The sequence below is a fragment of the Parasteatoda tepidariorum genome, chromosome 5 (genome assembly GCF_043381705.1).
Source record: "Parasteatoda tepidariorum isolate YZ-2023 chromosome 5, CAS_Ptep_4.0, whole genome shotgun sequence".
Taxonomy (NCBI): Eukaryota; Metazoa; Arthropoda; class Arachnida; order Araneae; family Theridiidae; genus Parasteatoda; species Parasteatoda tepidariorum.
In genome coordinates, this window is record NC_092208.1 from 81,885,649 (window position 1) to 81,907,878 (window position 22,230).

At 27.9% G+C, this 22,230-nt stretch overlaps 2 protein-coding genes across 3 annotated transcripts; both read left to right on the top strand.

Moving 5' to 3' along the window:
• The first annotated feature begins 4,551 nt into the window (after positions 1 to 4,551).
• LOC107442179 (mitochondrial transcription termination factor) lies at positions 4,552 to 21,897 on the top strand. 2 transcript variants are annotated; one of them, XM_016055670.3, is made up of 4 exons: positions 4,552 to 4,844; positions 10,013 to 10,169; positions 17,387 to 18,357; positions 20,550 to 21,897. In XM_016055670.3, the coding sequence occupies exons 3-4, from the start codon at positions 17,410 to 17,412 to the stop codon at positions 20,760 to 20,762; spliced, it is 1,161 nt and encodes a 386-aa protein (XP_015911156.2). In that variant the 5' UTR covers positions 4,552 to 4,844; positions 10,013 to 10,169; positions 17,387 to 17,409; the 3' UTR covers positions 20,763 to 21,897. The 2 variants fall into 2 exon arrangements, with proteins under 2 accessions (XP_015911156.2, XP_015911157.2); XM_016055671.3 differs by lacking the exon at positions 10,013 to 10,169.
• Positions 4,844 to 13,777, top strand: LOC107442177 (Oculocerebrorenal syndrome of Lowe). Its single transcript, XM_016055669.4, has one exon. The coding sequence runs from the start codon at positions 5,024 to 5,026 to the stop codon at positions 7,736 to 7,738; it is 2,715 nt and encodes a 904-aa protein (XP_015911155.1). The 5' UTR covers positions 4,844 to 5,023; the 3' UTR covers positions 7,739 to 13,777.
• Positions 21,898 to 22,230: the final 333 nt, after the last annotated feature.

A 22,230-nucleotide genomic window follows, 5' to 3' on the forward strand; every position in this document is an offset into this window, starting at 1 on the left:
AAAATCGCATTATTCTACTTTTCTATATATTGATAACCGTCGGTGAACAACCGACCCAATTTTGAGTTTACGTCTACTAATGTTAACCTCCGTAGCCTAGTAATTTTGAACCGAATCCAAAAGCCAGGAGAAATTGTCAGAAATTTGCTTTTGGGAAGGATTTTTGATGGAACTAACCCTGGTTTGCATTACATAGAAAGGAAAACCACAAAAACCTCCCATGGTTGCATGGCCTGATGGCAAGGGAACTCCAACCCACGATCCGTCTACTACTGAGGATATTTTACGTTAGCACTGTGGTCAGTGAGAGCTGGGTGCGGAATTCGTATCGACCAACCATCGCTGGGATTCGAACCCGGTTTACCTCATTGGAAGGAGAACGCTCTATCCCCTGAGCCACCACGGCTCATAGCCCTTATATGTAGTGGATAATGTATCAACAGAGGAGTCCCAGTTAATACCAAAAAGTTTTTCTAAAAGTTTTATTCTGTTGGCGGCTTTTCGCGCCAGCTCCTCAGCTAGTTTTCCCTCACCGAAGTTTGCTACCTAGAAAGATCCTAAGGTAGTGATAGGAGTCTATTGAGTCTATTCGAACCAAAACTTGATGGTTAAAATTAATAGATATTCTGATATTTTTGGTGAACAGTGCAAAAAGCTGACAAAAATTTCACTTTATCCACGAAATAATTTAGGATTATTATAATTTCGTATCGAAAGTAAATTTCAAAAAAGAAATAAAGTCGCTATTACATTTTACGTAATTCGCTGTGATTACTATTTTAAAACTTAATGGAGGAAAATGTTTGCGAAGTACGATCGATCCCTTTTGTCTAGAAGAAATTTAATTTAAATTAAGGATCAATTTAAAAATACTAATAAAGTAATCATATCCACACAAAAAAATTTGATCTTCATGTCTTTTTTTTCATTTTCTTAAAGTAATCTTAAGTTCGAAAAGCGAAAAAAATTCACTAAAAGTATTTTATTTCATCTATTATGATATGCGGAATGTAACAAATATTTTTTTTCACCATATTAGTATTTATTAACTCATTGATTTGCACGCATTATTAATTCCCGAATTCCCCTAATATAGCCATATTATCGATTTAATGTTTTAAGCAATAAGACATTAACGTTGATATCAAATTAACCTCTAAATAACTTCAAGTCTGACGAGGCCGTACAAAACATACAAAAATTATTAATGAATTAATAAAAAAGTTATCAAAGAAAGCCCATCATGAAACTGTATGGTTTCATTATAAATCACAAAGATATTTTCTTAAGTCTTGCTATTTATATTTTAGTAATCGTTTGCTGATTTTGAATGTCAAAATATTTATTTAGCTAAACGTGTTTATTTACGCAAAGCTTTTTGCTACCGCGGAAGAAACAAATCCACAAATATAATTATAATGATAATAATTTATTATTTCCAAAATATTATTTGTATTAATACGCATTATTAATTCATCCGCCACACCCATATTATTAATTCATTATTTTAAGCAATTTGAAATTAACGTTAAAATCAAATTTTGCCTAAAAACAACTTTAAGTCACGGTGGCTCGTAAAAAACTTACGAAATTTTGACGTAGAAATATTCCCCAGTGGTAGACGGATATGGGTTAGAGTCCCCTTACCGTCAGGCTAACCGTGGGAGGTTTTCGTGATTTTTCCTGTCCATGTAACGTGAATGCAAATTAGTTCCCTCAAAAAGTCCTCGATGATGGCAAATTTCACCCAATACTTGTGCCAGGAGTTTCCTTGTCTTCTGAATTGGATTTAAAATTACAGGACTATGAAGTTGAACATTAGTAGCCATAAACTCAAAATTTGGGGCCGGCTGTTAAATAATGGTTATAAAAAATATCATATGTATTTTACGAGCATCAGAATAGGAGTTGGGGTCATAGCCCTGTACCGTATAATCTTATTATATTTCACGTTTCCTGGATTGTGGTTTATCTCCTTGTTTTCCAGGTAACCGTAGTTTCATATATTCTTTGCCATGCATAATTCAAATAAAAGTTCCCGGTAAAAAAAAGAACTTGCTCTCCTCCATGAGGCCGAATTTCTTCCAATGCTTGAACTTAGAGTTCCCTGGTTTTCTGGGTTGGGTACAAAATTGCTTGAGCACGTTGCTAAACATTATAAGTCGCACACACTCTTTATAAATGGACTATATTAAATTATCAAAAATTAGCACATGCAATTAAAAACTTCATAATATTACTTATTATTTTTATATTAGTAGGATTACATAGCCTGATAAATTTAAATTTCTATATTTTCTAAAAGCGAGTTTTTAATTATTATAATTACAGTAATCCACACACCGTGAAATCCACACACCGTGAATCCACACACGAGAGAAATTACAGTAATCCACACACCGTGTAAAAGAGTGTGAATATCCAGAGTTTACTCGTCCATAGGTGCTCCTGAATACTTAGAGTAGAGGGCCTAAAAAAGAAGGAGAAAAAGAAACAATTTAATTATAAAAAAAATAGGAATGATAGATATTTATAAAAATCTAAATCAATAATTTAAACTTTTTGACGTAAATTCTATCGTAAGAAATTAAGTATTTCTAACAGATGTAAAAAAATTTCTCAAATTCAGGGAATATTTAAAGTGTAATTACCAAATAAATACGGGTGCCTACAAGCTTTTTTGATCATCGACCCCCAAAAATTTTTTAATTCTCTGATCGGCCCCCTCTATAAAAACTGACGGAAACAAAGATAAAAAATTGCCAGTTACTAGTTTTATTTTGACAATTTCGCCTGCTTATTTGACTGGTTTCATGGCATCTTTGCTAATAGTTTTTTCACAAAAAAAGCCATCTTGTAGAAATACGTTTCTTATAAGTCTGACAGAACGAGTAACACATCACAAAACACAAAGCTGTAAACGTTTTTAAAAAACCATAAATAATTATTTAAAAACTTTTGCTGGAATGAGAAATTAAATGAAATATAATCTATTCTAAAAGACCTTGCTTACTACATTGTAATTATAAATGGCATTTCAAACGAAAATTAGATACACTGTGTTGCTGTCAATAAATAGGCGATTGAATAGCACTCGTTTTCATTCATTGACCGCTAGATTGGTTCAATCCCTAATTTTACTATATCGACCATTTAAATATTTTGCTTTAGCGAATTATTTCCAAGTTCACAGTTCCCCCTCCCCTCTCTATGTGAGTAGTTACTATAAAATAATGCTGATAATTGCTCTTATTGTACTTCTCGAAATTAGAGTATTGAATAATATGCTGCCTTTGAAATGCAATAGTTATTGCAATGAATAGCATTGGTTTTGTTATAAATTATAAAAATCGCATTATTCTATTTTTCTATTAATTTTTTTTTTTCTTTTATAATAAAACTTAACAAAAATTTTCAGCGTCTTTTGGAAACTACTCAGCAGCATAGAAAAAAAGTTTCATTAATTTACTTTTATTTTCTTCTTTTTTTAATTTATTTATTCATTTATTGCATTATTCAAAGTTTTTATCTAAGGTTTTGTCAGAAATGTATGCTAATATTTTAATTTTCCAACAACCTATAATTAAATAATTAAATTTAACCAATAATTAAAATTTTTCGATCACTTATTTTATCCACAATTATTTAAACCTTAATAAAATTACTTGTAAATTAACTCAATATTAATTAATTTAATACTGCTTATTATTCTATTAGATTGCTACTTTTTTCTCTGCTTCAACCCTATAAGATATTTAAATTTTATGAGTTTCTGAAAATGCAACCTCATGTTGTATTATGTATTTTCTATCAAGATGCTTACTTGCAACTCCATGAATATTCTGAACATTGACACATTTCCTAACTTTCGATGCATTTTATAACTTTCTATCAAAAATAAAACTTAAATTTTGCTTAAAAACTTTTCCCTTTTTTTTATAATTCTCTGATGAAAAAGTACAACCCTATTCAGGAAAAAAATTGCACTCATCTTATTTTTGAAAAATAAATAGGAATATGTTTTTTTTTTTTTTTTNTTTTTTTTTGCGAGTGATTTTTAAACTCATCATGCATTGTTATGTTCATGTTTCAGACCGTCGCCAATAGCCCATTGTGCAGCTCTAGTGCGACGTAAATTAACAGCAACAACAACAACATAAATTTTGAGTTTTATTTCTTCTAAAGCAAAAAATAAATTAACTTTTTTGCATACAAGATATTTTCCCTAACTTTCATTAGCAGTTGGAATGTCACGCAGTAGTTTCTATTTCAAAAATAATTATAAACAATAGAGATAAATTGCAAACGAGAAGTTTTTGAAGGGAAAATATATTTTACCAATCAGATTCTCATTCGCAGCTCCGAATTCGCAATCACGAATTTTTCGCATTCAGTGTGAATGGTCCCTAACTGGAATGGAAAGGAAAGTAAAAGAACAGAAACCTTTTCAAATAGTGAAATGACGCTTAAAATAATAATTTTATTTCTGAAAATGAAACATTCTAATTTTTAAAGTACTTAAAGTAAAGTAAAAGGTTGTTTTTGGTAAATGGATAGCGAATAATAACGCATCAATTTTCAACGCGTTGTGTTTCGTAAAATGTACAAAAGTGTTAGAAAAAAGATTGAAACTGGAGGAACGAGTTGAAATCGAAAGTTGTTAAATGTATTGTTATTACTTCTTTAAAAGCACACAAATTCGCCACCCGAAAGCAAAATACAACTATTCTCTGGTCGGTTGGGTGGAATCGATATCGAATATTTTGTAAATAGGCACTTGTTTCGTTCTTCAATCTTTTAAACGAATGATGTGATGCATATTTAGAAATAATGTGTCTTTTAGTGTGAGTTTTAAATAATATATTTCTCGTATGTGTACTATTAACTTCTTATTTCTTTTAGTGATCGTGTAAAGAAACGTTTTTAAGCACTTCAGATTTCATGTTAAGGAAACGTATCTTGAAACTTTCATTTAGTTAAATATCTATAAGTGTGTTTATGATATATATTAACTGACATAGTCATGGATCTGATTCAAGGTATACAAGCGCTTTTGTGTGACGGTGATAAAGTTGTTTGTGCTATCGAAGCCGGTCTTGTTCAAGATTGGGTTAAATCAAGTCGTGTTGTTGCACTTGTACAACATTCAGATGAACATGGTATCTTAGTTCTTGTGCAAACACGAACTTCAACCCTTAATCAAGATTATTTTCGCATTGAGAAAGTTGTTGCAGTTAATGATTCATTTAGGTGCGACATTGAAACTACGGGTGGTGACTCTAGCTCAGATGATAATGTTTATCTGAAAATTACCAACGGAAAACATAAGTTATTATTCGAACTACCTTATAACCCTAAAGCCAAAGCATTCTTTTCGCAAATTTCTAAAGCATCTGAATCGTTTTTTCTTAGAATCGGGCCTGCACCTGATTACCAGTGGCTACAGAGGTATCAACCAATACCTTTGATCAAAGAGTCTACATTTTTCCTCGATGAAGTAGAAAGCCTGAACAATCTTTCTCTTGATACCCAATCTGTAAATTCCATGAATTGTGATGACAGCCAGTCTGATTTTGAAAATACATATTTTCCACACTTGATGGCAGCACACAGCGAGTCTGATCTCTCGAAAGGCCCGATGCAGTCTCCTGAATTCGGTAATTTACCTAGGCAAAGCATTGCTCTTGGTGTGACTCCATTAGCGGCAAGAGAAAGTGTCATTCGTCTTCAGATGACGATGCGAGAAGACGATTATGTGTACCTGCAAACCTATACTGTATTCATGGGTACTTGGAATGTTAATGGTCTTCCTCCTAAAGACAATCTACAAGACTGGCTTGCAGTAGATCCTGATCCTCCAGACTTTTGTGTTGTTGGATTTCAGGAGCTGGATCTCAGTAAAGAAGCTTACCTTTTTGCTGATACCCCAAAAGAAGAAGAATGGTTAGAAGCAGTAAAAGCTGGTCTTCACGAAAAAGCAAAGTACAAAATGGTTAAATTAATCAGATTAGTCGGGATGATGATGATCGTATTTGCTAAGGAAGAACTAATTGAGCACATAAAGAATGTTGCTGCTGAAACTGTAGGGACTGGAATCATGGGAAGGTTAGGCAATAAAGGCGGTGTTGCGGTTCGCTTAGATTTCCATCGAACTCCAATTTGCTTTGTTAACTGTCATTTAGCTGCCCACATGGATGAATGCGAAAGACGCAATCAAGATTACAACGACATTTGCTCAAGAATAACATTCAATCAGTTCAAACCTCCTAAATATATCAAGGACCATGATCATATTTATTGGATGGGGGATATGAATTACAGAATTATGGATTTAGACAATGAGCAAGTTAAGGCTCTCGTTGAGAAAAAAGCTTATTCAGTTTTACTCGAGCACGATCAACTCACTATCCAAAATAAATTGAAAAAAGTTTTTGTTGGTTTTACGGAAGGCCTAATCACTTTCAACCCTACTTATAAATATGATACAGGTACAAACAGCTGGGATTCAAGTGAAAAAAATAGGCCACCAGCTTGGTGTGATCGAATTCTGTGGAAAGGAAACAACATAAAACAGTTGGTTTACAGAAGCCATCCAACTTTACTTAACAGTGATCATAAATGTGTCAGTTCTGTTTTTGAATCCCAAGTGAAAGTTGTTGATGTTGCCAAATACAGAAAGATTTATGAAGAAGTAATGAAAAAGCTGGATAAGCTAGAGAACGAATTTCTTCCTCAGGTGACCCTCGATAAATTGGAAATAAATTTTGGCAAGGTTCACTTCATCGAACCTAAGGTGCAATCATTAACAATTGCTAATACTGGCCAGGTTCCCGTTCAATTCGAGTTTAAGAAAAAGTTGAATGATACTCGATACTGCAAAGATTGGCTTAGCATCAAACCATACATGTCTTTCCTAAAACCTGGAGAAAAATGTGATGTAGATTTAGAAGTGCTTGTTGACAAGAGAATAGCTTACAAATTAAACGCTGGTAAAGATAAAATTTATGATATATTAGTTCTTCATCTGGAAGGAGGTAAAGATTTGTTTATTACCGTTTCTGGTACTTATGTCCCTGGTTGTTTTGGTGCATCATTAGAAGCTTTAGTAAGATTATCAGTACCTGTATCAGAAGTATCTACAGAGGAATTATTTGAATTAGAAAATAGCATAGCTACAAATACCAAAGTGAAGCCACAGCAATTTGAAATTCCTAAGGAGATATGGGTTCTCATCGACCATTTGTATAAGTTCGGTTTAACGCAGGAAGATTTGTTTTTGCAGCCTGGTCTTCGATATGAGCTTCAAAAAATAAGAGATAAATTAGATAATGGTATTTATGAGCTTGGACAGTGTCAGATTCATTCAGTGGCTGAATCATTCCTTTTGTTTCTGGAAGCTCTTGCGGAGCCTGTTATTCCTTACGAGTTTTATTACAAATCTTTGGACTGTTCGAATAATTTTATCAGCTGTAGAAATGTCGTCAACGAAATCCCTCGAGTTCATCGTAGTGTTTTCAGATATTTAATATCATTTTTGAGAGAGATTCTTCATCACGGTACATCGAACAGACTGGATGGAAAGTTGCTGGCCACAATCTTTGGCGAAATTTTGCTTCGTGAACCCGTGAATGATAGCCAAACGTCGACATCTGTGAAAAAAATCAATCAGCAAGCAGCAGAGCGAAAGAAAGCTACATTTATATTCCATTTTCTCATGAATGACTTGGATGATATTTAACTTTCAATGTATTGCTAATCGTTTTAATAAAGCAAGGTGATTTTGATGAAAACTTGTAATTAATGACAATTTAAACATACCTATTTCAAATGGGACCAGTTTAAATAAATGTGAAGGTTGTGCTTAAAAAATCTATAATGAGCTGAGACTACAAAAATATATTGTCAAAGTATATCAAAACAAACTGTACTTAAGATTTTACTAAATCATTTGTTGATTTTAATACAAAATTATAATTTAACACTGTTTCTTGCTATAAAACATAAATCTCAATATGAGCCTATGTTTATCTAGTCTGCATAGAAATTTATTGTGTGAACAAATGTTTAGTGAGTTAAAACTTTCTTTTACAACAAATAACTTAATAATTTTTGGAAAATAAGGGAAAATTATATGTATTTTTACTTGATTTATTTTAATGTATTGGTGAAATTGTATATTTATTTACTTTTCAAATTATTAAAATGTGAGAAATAAATATGCATAATTTTTATTTCCAGTGTAACATTATTAGAGATAGCCTTAATCTAATGTCTTTTTTTCATTTGTCCGTATTTTTTTAAGTTGATATGTTAACAAAGTTCTATATATTTATGCTGGTTATTTTTTAAATTTTATAGAAATCAATTGAATGTATAGTTTCTGAGAAATAATGATTTAAAAACTAATATTAACTTTAACAATTAATATTTCTGATAAACATATAAAGAATCTAATAGCTATATACATTGTATTAACTATGAAGTCTCATTTTCTGAAAAAGTTTAGTATATATTAAAATATAAGTGTAATTAGGTTGCAGATAACAATTTAATTAGGTTATTCAATATATTTATTTATCCAACTGACATATTTTAAATTAATCAACATTTTTGCCACATTATTGATAACTATGTACAGCAAGAATCGTATGAGGATAGCAACTATTTATATGTATTAAAGCTGAAATTTTAAAGCATTTTATTTTTAAATTTACTAAAAACAACATATTGCAAGAAGGTTTACTGAATTAACTTGTTCTGTGACTATAAATTTGGAAGAATGAGCTTTAAAATGTATTGTAAACATCGACCTTTTTATAGCACATCTATTGAAAACTGCCTAATTCTTACATTTTGCTGACTAATATTATATGTTTACTGTATTAGACTATCTATTGTGACATTTCTGTAAATTTGGAAAAAATATAGTTCACAATGTATGTTAACATAAGAAACCTAAATACAATAAATCTTTTTTTTTATTAAAAACTGACTTATTTTGAGACTTAAGGAAATAGAATAAATCTGTGTTACATCTCCCACAACATGTTTTACAACAAAATTGATAGTTTTAAAACTTCTTAATTTGTGCCATTAAATATGCGTTTAACATTATAAGCAGAGGCGTAACTAAAACGTGGTTCACACATTTCAAATTTTTTTTTATTTCAGAATAAAAATTATATATCTATACAGTCAGAAATTTTTTTTACAAATATTTAGACACCCCCCATTCTAAATATTATCACCTAGCTACGAGTCTGAATTACAAATAAATAGATATTTAGATTCCTATTTTTAGTTTTTCTTAAAAGTGTTTGTGTCTAGTACCTCAGAGTCTATTAAATAGTCTGATTATAAATCTTAACCTCCATTTGCAAGCTGATCATTGTTGAAATTAATATGTGGCTGTTTAAAAACTCACTGTTTTCTTTACATGTTGCTACTATAAAGAGAGTATTAGTATTTATTTTGAAAGAAATTACAGCTTTCTGTCAAATAGCATTAATTTCTATAAAATTGGAGCTAAAACAAAAGCAATCTCTTTATATGATTGTTAAATTCCTGTGATAAGTTGAAGCTTTAAAAAGTGAAAGTTAAAAATGTAAGTTAAAAAATACATTTCACTTCACTGTCCATTTTTCCAATTGCTTATTATTTATCTATCAAAATAAAATTTGGATGTTTGTAAATCTTGCCTATTTCTTTTTTGAGAAAAACCTTATTTCCCTTGTCCCAAGCGCTTGTTTCACATTTTTATCACAAGCTTTAAAATAAATTTTAAAACAAAAAATTTCATCTATGATGCAGTTTTTAAACATTTTGGTTACTGCTGCTAAAATCTGTCTTTACAGCTTTTTTTTTAAAAAAAAAATCTGCAGAACACATAATGTGTAAAATTATATAATGAGGATTATGTTTGCATGTTTCTCATTTTGATTTTTAAAATAATGATCACTTTCGATATAGTGGTTTATGTTTTTCTGACAATTTACAAAAGCTAATTTTGCAGGTTTTGAAATCAATAAAAAGAGTGATGAGTGTCTTTTATTCTCTTCCTTCTCTAATGATGCAAAATCTCCAATAAATTTGATGATTTTGATTAGATGATATATATTTAGAAAAAAAGTGTTTGACTACCCTTCTTAAACTAAATCAAGAACGTTGAGGTGAGCTGTTTTTTTAAATTTCCATTGCTACCAAAATTTAAACTGTTATATTTAATATGCAAACTCTTATATTTAATATTATATTTATTTCTCACTTTTTATTAAAACATGTATATATTGTTAAATGCTTTTAGGGTAATGCTTTAAATGCATTGTTTACTTGTTCTTCATTTAATACTTTTGTTTCCTATCTGTGCCATGTTTTGTAATAAATAATACTGGTATTTTATTCATATTTATACTGTATCTCTTATCATATAATTTATATTGTATGATATCTAATAAATAGGTTCTCCAGTACGATTTTACTATTCCTTTCTTTTTTCAAGCACAATTTATGTGCTTAATTATGTGTGACATTTTTGTTATTGTATTTAGGATTTAAGCCTGTGAAATCAGGGTTATATGACTATTTTATTCCTTTTCTTATTTTTTATCTTTTTTTTTTCAATTCTTAAAAATAATAAATTTCTAAGAATCCTTTTTCGATGAAATTAAAGTGCCTTCGCTCAGTTTCCAAAGTTTTCTACTAACCAACAATGATGAACAAATTGAATCAATGGTAAAATTGCATGTCTCAATCTGATTTTATTTATTTATTTTTACTGCCAACCTTATAGTGGTTTGGCTGTTTAACTATAGTACATTTCCTGTAAATAATTTCAGGAAAAATTAATTTTGTATACTTATCTTTATTTTAACTGAAATTTTTAAATATAGAATTATAAAGTATTGGGAGGGAAATAGATTTTACCATGTTATCTCCTTTTTCTACTGATTTTTCTTTCAAGTGAAAACACTATTGCTATTATGAAATCCTAATGATGATCACACCTCCATTTATTTTACTGTTTTTAATTTGAAATAGTCAACTATATGAAAACTTGTTTATTCTGAGAAATTATCTTATCTAATTTCAGAATTTACTTAAAACGTAATAAAACATAGTTAACATATCCAAAGTGAGTCCTTCAATTTTAGTTAAGAAAACTCCAACTTCATAAATGAAAATCAAACCATTCAATCAAATGTTATTTAAATGAATTTTTTTTTTTTCCTTTTTAACTTGATGTTAGCTTTAGTTAATAACACTTTGCAAGTTCATCTTAATTTTATAACCATTTTCAAATTATATCATGCTGAACTAGAAGACGAAATCCTATTTTAATTTATTAAACTGATTGAAAAATTTATTAATTTGCACTCAAAGATCTCCAGGTATCTTAGTAGTATGGCCAAGTTTAAAAATCAATTGCAATTCCTTTCATTATTACATTAAAAACGTATTTCAACTAAAAGGATACCCATTTTATGATATTTTTTCATGTATTTAAAGAAACATATATTAAGTAAATTCAAAATATACATTAAGCACTTGAACATTTTTTTTTCCTTTGTTTAAATTTACTGTAAAAGTAAATGTTTCTTCTATTTATTTTTGTAATATGTAACATTTGCTTATTTATTAAATACTTATCTAAATTTTGGAAAACCGAAGTTCAAAAGAATCTTATATTACTTTTTATTGTTAGTACTATTGTTAATTTTAATTATGCATTTTGTGTACTGATATAAAAGTTTTTTATGTTTTATAATGTGGTCAAACTCCAATTATGGATTAATTAGATTAGATATTTAAATATCTGAAAGAGGTTTTTTTTTTTTTTTTTAATTGTGCAATATTTTCTTCTGCATTGGATTTACTGATAACTTCTCACCACTGAAATCTAACTCAAAGATGCCTCGGAATTTTAAAGCTGCCTTTATACTTGCCTTCTATCTACTTTCCTCAAGAAGCTTGCTCTCTTTAGATATCCAACTATATTGCCTACTCTTTTCTGTTATTTATTCTACCAGACTTAATTTATAATACTGTTCGATTTTCTTGCCTTGTTAATGTAGTTTAACACTTTACCAACAGTTGTCAGACGTGTGTATGATCAGCAGCTTACACACGTCGGACCAGCAGCAGACCCACCCTGGCCCCAGCTCTGTCCCAGTTTGAACTGTCGAGCAGGAATAATTTTGCTATGCTCTGATTAAATGGCATTATATATTATATGATAATCAAAACTCACTTTCATGATATTAATGTTAATTATATTTATATATCAATTGTTCTGTAGCCTATAATTTTTTATCATTTAATAAAGGCTGAAGACTCTATTTTTATTAAATATGTAGTATTATTTAAGTTAGTTGCATAAAAGTAAATATTTTCACCTACCCTGTCTCAATTTACTCATCTAATAAGTTATGACTTCAAAAACTTGATTTTCTCCCATTTTTACATTTTTCACTGGTTTTAGTTCTTTTGATAACATCTAACCACTTCAAATTTAACTTACTGCATCAAATTTACTATATCTATCCTTAAAATCCCATTGTTTGTTTCATTTTATTCATCAAGGTTATCCAGATAATTAGAGTTCAGATAATTGAAGTTCTTTTTTATTTACAATTTCTTTTTAAAACCATATTTTTTATGAGAAAAATATTATTTTTCACTTGGTGTATATTTTATTTTACTATGATATGAACTGTGGAACTCATTATTTACTTTTTTTCGTTATTTTATATTATAGATTTATTTACCATTTTGGGCTGTTTTATAATTTGAAAAACTTTAATGTTTTTACTATAAAGAATTTTTATCTATGTTTTGTTTTTCAATTATTCTTTTATTAAATTAGAATGTTATAATTTTTGTAAAAGTGGATATAGTAGAACCTGGATTATGAAGAGTCTTCGAGTTAAAAATTAGTTTGGGCTCATTAAAGCTTATTGGATAACTATGAGCTCATTTTGGCAAAAATCGAGTATTTTTCATTGATTTTTAATAATTTTCATCGAAAGGGAAACTTCTTTTTTTTAAATGCTATTACATGAATCAAAAGTTGATCAGAATTGTGACATTTTTTATTTTTTCTTGTGGAAGAGTTTCAAAAAACATTCTTAAAGTTTGGTTTTTATCTGTCAAAGTTGATAATGATTAGATGATTTTTTACCTAACCTTTTTAAGAAGTTATATTAATGATGGAATTAAGAATTCCTGACAATTACTTTGTTTGTAGCAAAAATTATATTAAGTGATGTTATAGTTATGTTAACTTTACTTCGGTATATGAGATTCATTTAGTCCTGGTTCTACAGCGTAATTGTTTTCCTGTTATAATCTGTGCTTCCAATTAATCATATCCATCCATTTTTTCCTGGTTCTCAGTAAAATGTGTAATACTTTAATACCTTTTGGAAAGGTATTATAGGATGCATAAAATAACTATGATTATTTCATTTCATATCTGTACAGATAGTGTACAGTAGTTATCATTACTATATTGTAAGTATAAATATACTTAATTGTATAATGAAATATTATATGATAACATTATATTAGTAATGCATTAGGCTTATTTATAAACTAACCTAATTAGCGGTCAAATTAAATCTGATGTGAATATTTAATTGATATTCTTCAATTGAAGAAAAATGAGTAAACCATTAAAAGCAGAAAAAACTGTATGGTTATATTGTAATTAATACATATTCAATAAAAGAACACAATGTATTATAGAACAATGCTATAAATAAATAAATTTATCTTAAAAGATGTGTGCCTTGTGTCAATAAGAGTGACAACGCTCTGGTGTTCCTTTTCAAAAAAAATTTTCTCATCTGAATTTTAATTTTTTTTCTTTTTAAATTATATATTAGTGTCATTTTCTTCATGTCACAAAATAAAATAGAAAATAAAAACTTTAAAAAAAATATGTTACAATAATTGGAAAAAAAATGTCAGTCAATGTATGGTTGATTATTTTTGTGTTGGAAAAAATTTTTCTTTGAATTCATATCTAACATCATTTTTCTAAAAGCACGTACAGCAGTAAACAACACTTAATGAAATGAAGGAAAGCTCAAATGACCTAAAAGTGATATGGGAAGTCCAAAATAGAGCTGGTTATCAATACCTTGAATATTAAAAAGGAAGAAATATTATTTATTCCATTTTTGTCACCGGCAGACAAAGTACTGTTAAAAGCTGTTATATTTCCTAAGAAAGATATTTTTAAGAGTGTGAATTTTAATAATACAGTAGAACTCTGACACCTGATCTTTCGGTTATCCAATGCCTCTTTCAACACATGTTAAAACTATCCTGGCACACATTTCATCTTTGTTACAACTGATATTTCCAAACTACTGATTAATTTTTAGACATTTTGTCATTAGACCCCACATTTAAGTCAATTCAGTTCAATGTTAAAAAAAGGTAATGCAATAAAAGTCCGATTTTTTAAAAGAAAGTATTCAATTACTTATTTCTATAGAAAATGTTTAAAGCAACAGGAATATTTGCTACAAAAAAAGTAATAATAATAAAATAAAACTGTGTACTTGTATTCATAAAGTTATTACATCTTGTGTGCATTCATAATGTTGTTACACTGCTACTGTGATCCAAAAGTACCACAGTAATCTTTCCACCTCCTTTGTGTTTTCTTTTTATTAATTTTTCTCAAATGTAGTTTATAACACTGATTTTACAATTTTGAGTACATATTATAAGATATATCAATAAAACATCAGTAGTATAGTTAATTAAATATTTCCCTACATTCCAGAAATTAGTTTGTAAAATACTACATATATTAATTGGGAAATGCAAAAAATAAATAAACTGCTTATGAGTTTAGTGTTAAAAAATTATTTTTAATTGATTCATTAATGTTCACTACAAAAACTATAGCTTAATTGAATTGACTTTTTTTAAACTGTTAAACACTCTAAAAAACTTTTCTATTTGATAATAATCAATAAAGTTTCTCTTTTTAAGGAATTTTATTTTTATACGTTTAATAATAAAAACTTATTCTTTTTAAAATAGATCCTACTTCAGCAAATGTGATTATTAAATAAGCTGATGATTTTCTCTAAATCCATCGATAAAGATTTAATTGTTTAGTACACAAGTTTGTCCTCAAATATTTTTATTTCTGCAATTTAAAATTTTTGTTTTTCTTGATTAATACAAGGTTCATAGTTGTCCTAATTTTCTTGATAAAAATATTTTGACCTATTTTTTTGCTTTTTTTTTTTTTTTTTTTTTTTTTTTTTTTTTTTTTTTTTTTTTTTTTTGTCTTGATATTTCTGATTTTTGGCATGTACTCTTATCTAAGAATATAAATATGTATTTTTTAAAAATTATATTTGTAGAGCTAAAAGATTTGGATTTTTGATCCAATATCTTTTTATTTTAATTGATAATGTTACTAGAAATAAAAATTTGCTAGTTCCAATTTAGGGACTTTTATTACACTTAAGTAAAGCAAATTATACTTTTTAGTTAGCCATTTTTATAAGTAGTATGGTACGCATATATACTGTTCCAAAAAAATGTCTTTATTTTGTCATAAATGTAGTGTTTTTTTTTTAAGTTTAATGGCATTTTTCATGTTTAATTCTTAAAATATTTGTTTCAGTTTCATTCTTACCAAGATACTTTTATTCTGATTTTTAAACCAGATAACCTTGATTCAAACCCTATTCTAATATATTTTACAATGGAAAACATCTTAAGAATTTTTTTTAATTGGAAAAAATTTAACAATTTTCTTCTTTTATATTTTGACTCAATTTTATTCTTGTGCTTAGATTTTCAAATCGTGCCAGAAGATAGTTTTAGCCCTATCATCATTTAAGTATATTTCACCCAGGAAAATTATTATTTTTTAATAATTTGAAATCAGCTAATGTCAAAGTGATTTATTTTTATTATTTTTTTCATAATTTATATAGTTTCGTGTCAACTTCAAAATTTGCTTGCTATTGTTTTTCATTGTGTTTTCTCACAATTTCATTCTAGAATAAATATTTGTAATTTTCCTACCAGATGATAGCTTATGTTCTCTCATTACTCAAGTATATTTTGCACTTTTTTTCCTGTGAAAGTACATTGACTTAAATTATTTTACTTCATTTTGTTAAAATCATAATTATACTATTTCATTTTAATTTTGAAATTGTATGGCTCAAATTTCTTTTTCTATGTCTCCTATAATTTTCGCTTGTGTACCACCAAACTAGATTATAGCTTCAATTCTGTTCTTATTTAAGTATATTCACAGAAGAAAAAAAAAAATGTTTGAACAATTCGATTTATGTTACATTACTTGTTAAAATTATTATCATACAGGTTGAGATTGTGTTTGAAATTACTTTCACTATGTTTTCAGTTTCTCTCAATTTCACTTGCATTTTAATTAACTAAATTACAACTGTGATGTAATCTGATTATTGTTTAAGTATAATTCAAAAACATAGCCTATTCTTATTTATGTGTATTTTACAAAGAAAAATATCTTATATTTTATCATTTGTTCAAAATCAACTAATGTGAGAACAATTAGGTTAATTTTACATTGCTTAGTTAAAATTAAATTACAAAATTAGTTTATTAAGAATGATTTCATTCTCATCACTTTATACGGTGACCACAAAACGGGAAAAAATCAGGTAGGTTTAAAAAGTTTAAAATTTTAAAATAAAATAGGGAAAATTTTACAATTTTGTCAATCTAAAAAACAGAAATGTCAAACAATTGACTTAAACTACCAAAAAATCACCAAAAAGAAATTAGTTTCAGTTGGTACCTCAATCTAATTTTAAAGTACCTAATCTTAAACTCTAATTTTTTTGCAAAGATTGATTTGATGATTGATGAAAGAAAGGTATTTTCTAAAATTTGATTTTAGTTCAGTTTAATAAATATAAATGTAATAAATATTTTTTGCCTAATTTATGCCTTTATTAAACTTATAAAATTATATAAAAAGGTTGTATAAGATAAGTTAGATTTTATTGTTGAATCACTATCAAATTCATAAATTTTAGTCTTCAATATAAAAAACTTATATACTTATTTTTGTAACAATGTTTAAAAAGATTGTTTATTTTCATATTCAAAAGTGGTGAAAAAGTTTTGTGAAATATTTTATATGTATGATTAAGTAGAACTGAAAAATTTAAAATAACAGTTGCAAAAAGCTGGGAAATTTAATAAAAATCAGAAAGTCTAGTCACATTACAAATATTGACTTTGATATTTTTTTTTTTATTTATTCAATAGTGCTTTATCCTTTAATTTGTTTAGTGTCTGTTTTGTTTTAATTAATAAATTAGGTTTTATATTATATGTTTTCTTTTCTTTTTTTCAGAACATAATTAATTTGACTGTAAAATGGGTTTCTACAAGTCTCTTAACTTCATTTTAAGAAATAATATATTTAGTAATATTGTAAAACAAAGAACAAGCAATTGTTTTCAATCCTTTTTTGTGCCAAGAAAAGTACTTTTATACATGAACATAAACTCTTACCTTTCTTTTGAGAGATGTACCAACATTAAAAAAATGCATACATCTCAGAGTTTAAATAAAAAAAGTGCAGCTGAAGAAATTCAACATTTAGCAGATCTCATAGTGACAGAAAATTCTAATGAACTCTGTAAACAAGAATTGATCAAAGTTTTAGACTTCCTTGTATCTAAAGGATACAAAATAAGTAATATCAAGGACAAATGTTTGAACTTTTTAACACCTTCAAACAGCTCATACATTAAAGTTCTGCAAATTGCTGAGTTAGGTGCAGATATTTTGGAATTGATACCTTTTATGAACCTTTCACTTCAATCGCTTCGTAATGCTGCCCAGCAAGCGAAAGAAGACAAGCATGAGATTACAGGTTTTCCTAATCGCATTTTATATTTGACTCATCATCTGGAAACTCCCATAGAAGAACTAATACCCGCCCTTACGAAGCACTCATCATTGTTAACAATGCCATTTAGTAGATTGGATCATAAAATGAATGTATTGAAAAGTGCCGAGATAAACCCACAAGACTTAGTAAAAGATCTTTGGATATTTAATTATAATGAAATGCTGTTGTCCAATCGAATATCTGCTGCTGAAAAGGCTGGTTTAAAATTAAAACCGTGGATGCTTCGTTGCTCCAATAAGTTTTTTGTATCCAAACTTAACAAAGATACAGAAACTCAACGTATCTTAGAAGGAGATGATATTGTTAAGTATTTGTCTACTAAACTAGATTGTAGTGAAGAGTATGTGAAGCATTTAATGGCAAAGAATAGACTTCTAAAAACAATAAATACCATTAAAATCAATCAGGTAAGGTTGGTAGTCATTAATTTTTATAACAAAATTCACTACTTGTTTAACGTTATGTGAATATTACATGGTGCATATTGTTTTTAAAAAGTTCTTAAAGGTGTTTATTTTCGTTTTTTAAAAGTCCTTAAAGGTGTTTTTAAAAAGTGATTAATTTTCCCTTTTCGAAAATGAGATTTTTTTTACCATGCCGTTTTTGCCAAAGCAGGGTTTTCACATTGTTCTATTCTACGCTTTAACAATTCATTCAAACACAATGCATTTCGAGGTACCGTCGGTTTGTAGCGTATGAAAGCGCCAATCATTTTACATGTTTGATGAGATACTTGTGGGTCCGCATGTACATATACTGAGCTGAGTTCTGTAAGATTCTTGCACTCTCATGTGCAACTCAGCTGCATTTTGCAAGATATTCTCAATTTAAGGTTTTATTTTCCACCCTCTGAAATCGAACCAAAAATCTCTCTATCTTTTTATGGTGGCTAACACAATCAAGAAAAGAGTTCTTTATCAAAACCTAGTTATTTTATTCTTGATCATGTAAAGTCTTTGAAAACTATTTTGCATCTTGTTAACATATATAGCGCTTAAAAATATTCTTTTAGCTCTTAAAAGGTGGCTATCCCCCCTGTATTATATTCTGTTTATCGACTTTAACTATCTTCATTGACATGATTATTGGGGGGGGAAATTCCCTATGCTTGTAGAAATGTATGTGTACAATGTTTCAATACTTTTTAGTGAGGCAGAACGTAGTATTGAAACTATAATCTTACATTTTTTATTAAAAAAGTTTTATAGAACCTGTTTGCAATACTAATTAAAGGATAACTTTGCTAATGTGTTAAGTGTTAAAGAAATGTGCTAGATTTTGGCCATTGGTCAGTAGCGAAAATAACCATTTACATACATTTCTATTTTTAAACTGCAACTATGATATTTTATTCTATTATGTTATATTTTATATTCTATTATGTTTATTTATATTTTTAAACTGCAACTATGATATATTATATAGCTGTTTCTAGGAATATAATTCATAAAATAGAAAGCATAACTCAGCTGGAAATTTTTTAAAATTGTTTAAAGCTGTTTGATGTATAATTTTTATTAATCTAAAAACTCATATTTATTGCAAGTTGATTTTTAAGAAAAAGTAAAAATTGTGCAAATGAAGATATTTAAAATTGTTTTGCAGTAAATGGAAGGGAAAATTTAGTTTCATTGAATAAAAATAAGACTTCACAAACAGTTTTATTTTAGGCAAAGCATAGAAATTTTATAAAATGTGTTTTTTTAATTGAAATAAGCTTGCGTTACATTAAGACACCAAAAAAAATTCATGCATAAAAAATTCTATTTTATTTAAGAAATAAAATGGTACACATAAGCGCCATTCACTAAATCAATGAACAAACCATTTAGTTTAATACTTGTTTTTTTTACTTACTAACTTGTAACATTAATACATCCTAAAAACATTTATTAAATCTCAAAATGAATAATTAAACATTTTCGAAAAACTTCATTTGTCAATAACCGTTTTAAGTAAATAAGCTAGATTAGTTTAACAATTTATCAACAGAAAGTGTTTCCTCTAATTGAATTACTAATATTTTATCGATGTCTTCAGAACCCTTGACAATAGCAGAAAAATAATATTAGTGAAAAATATTCGTTTAATAAAAAAATATCTATTGAAATGGTGCGTTTGCACACCTTTGGGCAAAAATTTGTTAAATATGTAGTTTAAATCAGGTACATTTGATTTATGTGATGTTTGTTAAATATTTAAATTGTATTCAGATTCTTTATTGTTTTAACAAGTTTTCCTCATACTATTAATTTTTTCAGTCACATGTTTATAATTTAAATTATTTTTCTTTTAAGATGAATTATATTATAGCATACATTATAATTGCACAAATTTTGGTTTAATTTTAGTTTAAAAAATAATCAAAACCAATATTTATGTACCTAAAAAATAAAGGGATAATGGACCTTAACAAACTTTTAAACTTTTATGTGTGCTAAAAATTTGATTTCATTTTCTCTTTCTTACAAATTTTGAAATTCTTTATTATTTTATTGCCAATCATGTGAAAATTGTATCTTTTAAAGACAAGAAATAAGATTAATTTTATTTTTGTTTATTAACTTATTATTTTGCAATTTTTTTTTTTACTTTATAGATCATCCATTTTTTGTTTGAAAAAGGATACACTCCTCAAGAAGTAAGACTTTGTCCCAGAGTGTTTAGTGCCAAAATTGAAACTTTGGACCAACGCCTTCAAGAATATCAGAAAGTTCGAAGCACTTTACCGCCAATACCACAGCTATGTGCGGTATCAGAAAAATTCCAAAATAATCTCAAAAAATATAAAAAGGGTGAAGGAGATGTATAAGTAAACAAAATTGGTTTCATGTAATATGATTGCATTTAAAATAATCATAAATACATGATTTGTTATAATTTTGTTTTCGTTCTTCATGTAGTTTGGAAATTGTTTAGAAAAAAATGAAGTTTGCATTAGCCTAGTTTAATTGGATGTAGATTTTAATTCTACAAAAGCCTGTATCAAATATTATACCAAAGGCAAATTATATTATATACTGTAATATCAAACTTTATTTTTAAATTAGCTCTTGTATGTAAAAGGATGGAATATCAGTTAAGTACCTCTTGGCTGTGAGGAGACCAGATGATACACATCCAGTACATGTATGTGGGTTCTTAATATTAAATTTCGTGTACAACAAACCAAGCCCTTTGAAACTTTTATGAATTATTATTTCTATAAATTGCTACATCAAACATTCTTTAGCTTATTTAGTCCAAAAAAATTTCACTTTAAGCAATTCCCATTTTCTTTTATTAATATTTTTTAAAAATTCTAAAATATCATTAAGCTTAGCAGTATTAAAATGATTTTATAAATGATATCACTTTTTTTTGCCACAGGGCCATGGAACTCATATTTATTAGGTTTTATAAATATGTGCTCCATGACCCTGTGACTAAAGAGGACTTCTTAGAAGTTTTATGAGATAAAAACCTCTAAGAAGTAGTACATGGTTTCAAAACTTTATAACTGCATCATTTTTTTAAACACTTGGAGAATTAGGATTTTATACCAAATGCCCAAAAAAATTGACCTACATACAGAAAAATATGCTGCGTTCTGCTTAGGAAGCAAATTATTTTTCTCTCCGAGTTTCAAAATTGATTACAACAGAAAGTGCTGCAGCCTGAACTGTTTCTGATACTCGCTAATAATGAACATGGTTAAGTCATTACAAACCTTGGTTTAATAAGTATGAAAAAAATGCATTTTAACATGGGAATTGCTGATTTTAAGTGACCCTCAATAATAAGGAATCTCAAACTCGTAACGACTATTTTGCCAATTGTTAAAACATTGTCATACCTGAAATCTATGTTAATAAGCTGACTGATAAGTGATATATATGTATGAAAATTACAAATATATTTTCTAATAAACTTAAATTTTTGCTGTTAATAAAAGATATTGAACAGTGTTTCTGGTCTTAAATATAAGAGTAGAAATGACAGATTATTATTTGTATGGAATGATCTTTGGATAAGAGAATTTTGAAATTGTATGCAAAAAATTTTTCAATTTGATTAAAAGAAATATGCAAAAAGTAAAAACATTAAGTGGTTCAAACTTTACATTGCTCTCTTAACTAAACTATTGTGATTCTATTTTTAAGATAGCGGCTACCATGGTTGTCACAACGGTGTTCACTTTTTTATGCATTGTACACTATCGGAAAAAAAAATTAGTATTATATAATTATAAGCACATAAACTTCCTGGAATTTAATTTTTTTTGAAAATTAAGTAATTAT

Excerpts from the sequence above, each read along its gene's own strand:
- LOC107442177 (XM_016055669.4), top strand. The coding sequence starts at position 5,024 with ATGGATCTGATTCAAGGTATACAAGCGCTTTTGTGTGACGGTGATAAA.
- LOC107442179 (XM_016055670.3), top strand. The coding sequence starts at position 17,410 with ATGGGTTTCTACAAGTCTCTTAACTTCATTTTAAGAAATAATATATTT. Across the intron at positions 18,358-20,549 it reads ATACCATTAAAATCAATCAG|ATCATCCATTTTTTGTTTGA; the intron begins GTAAGGTTGGTA and ends TTTACTTTATAG.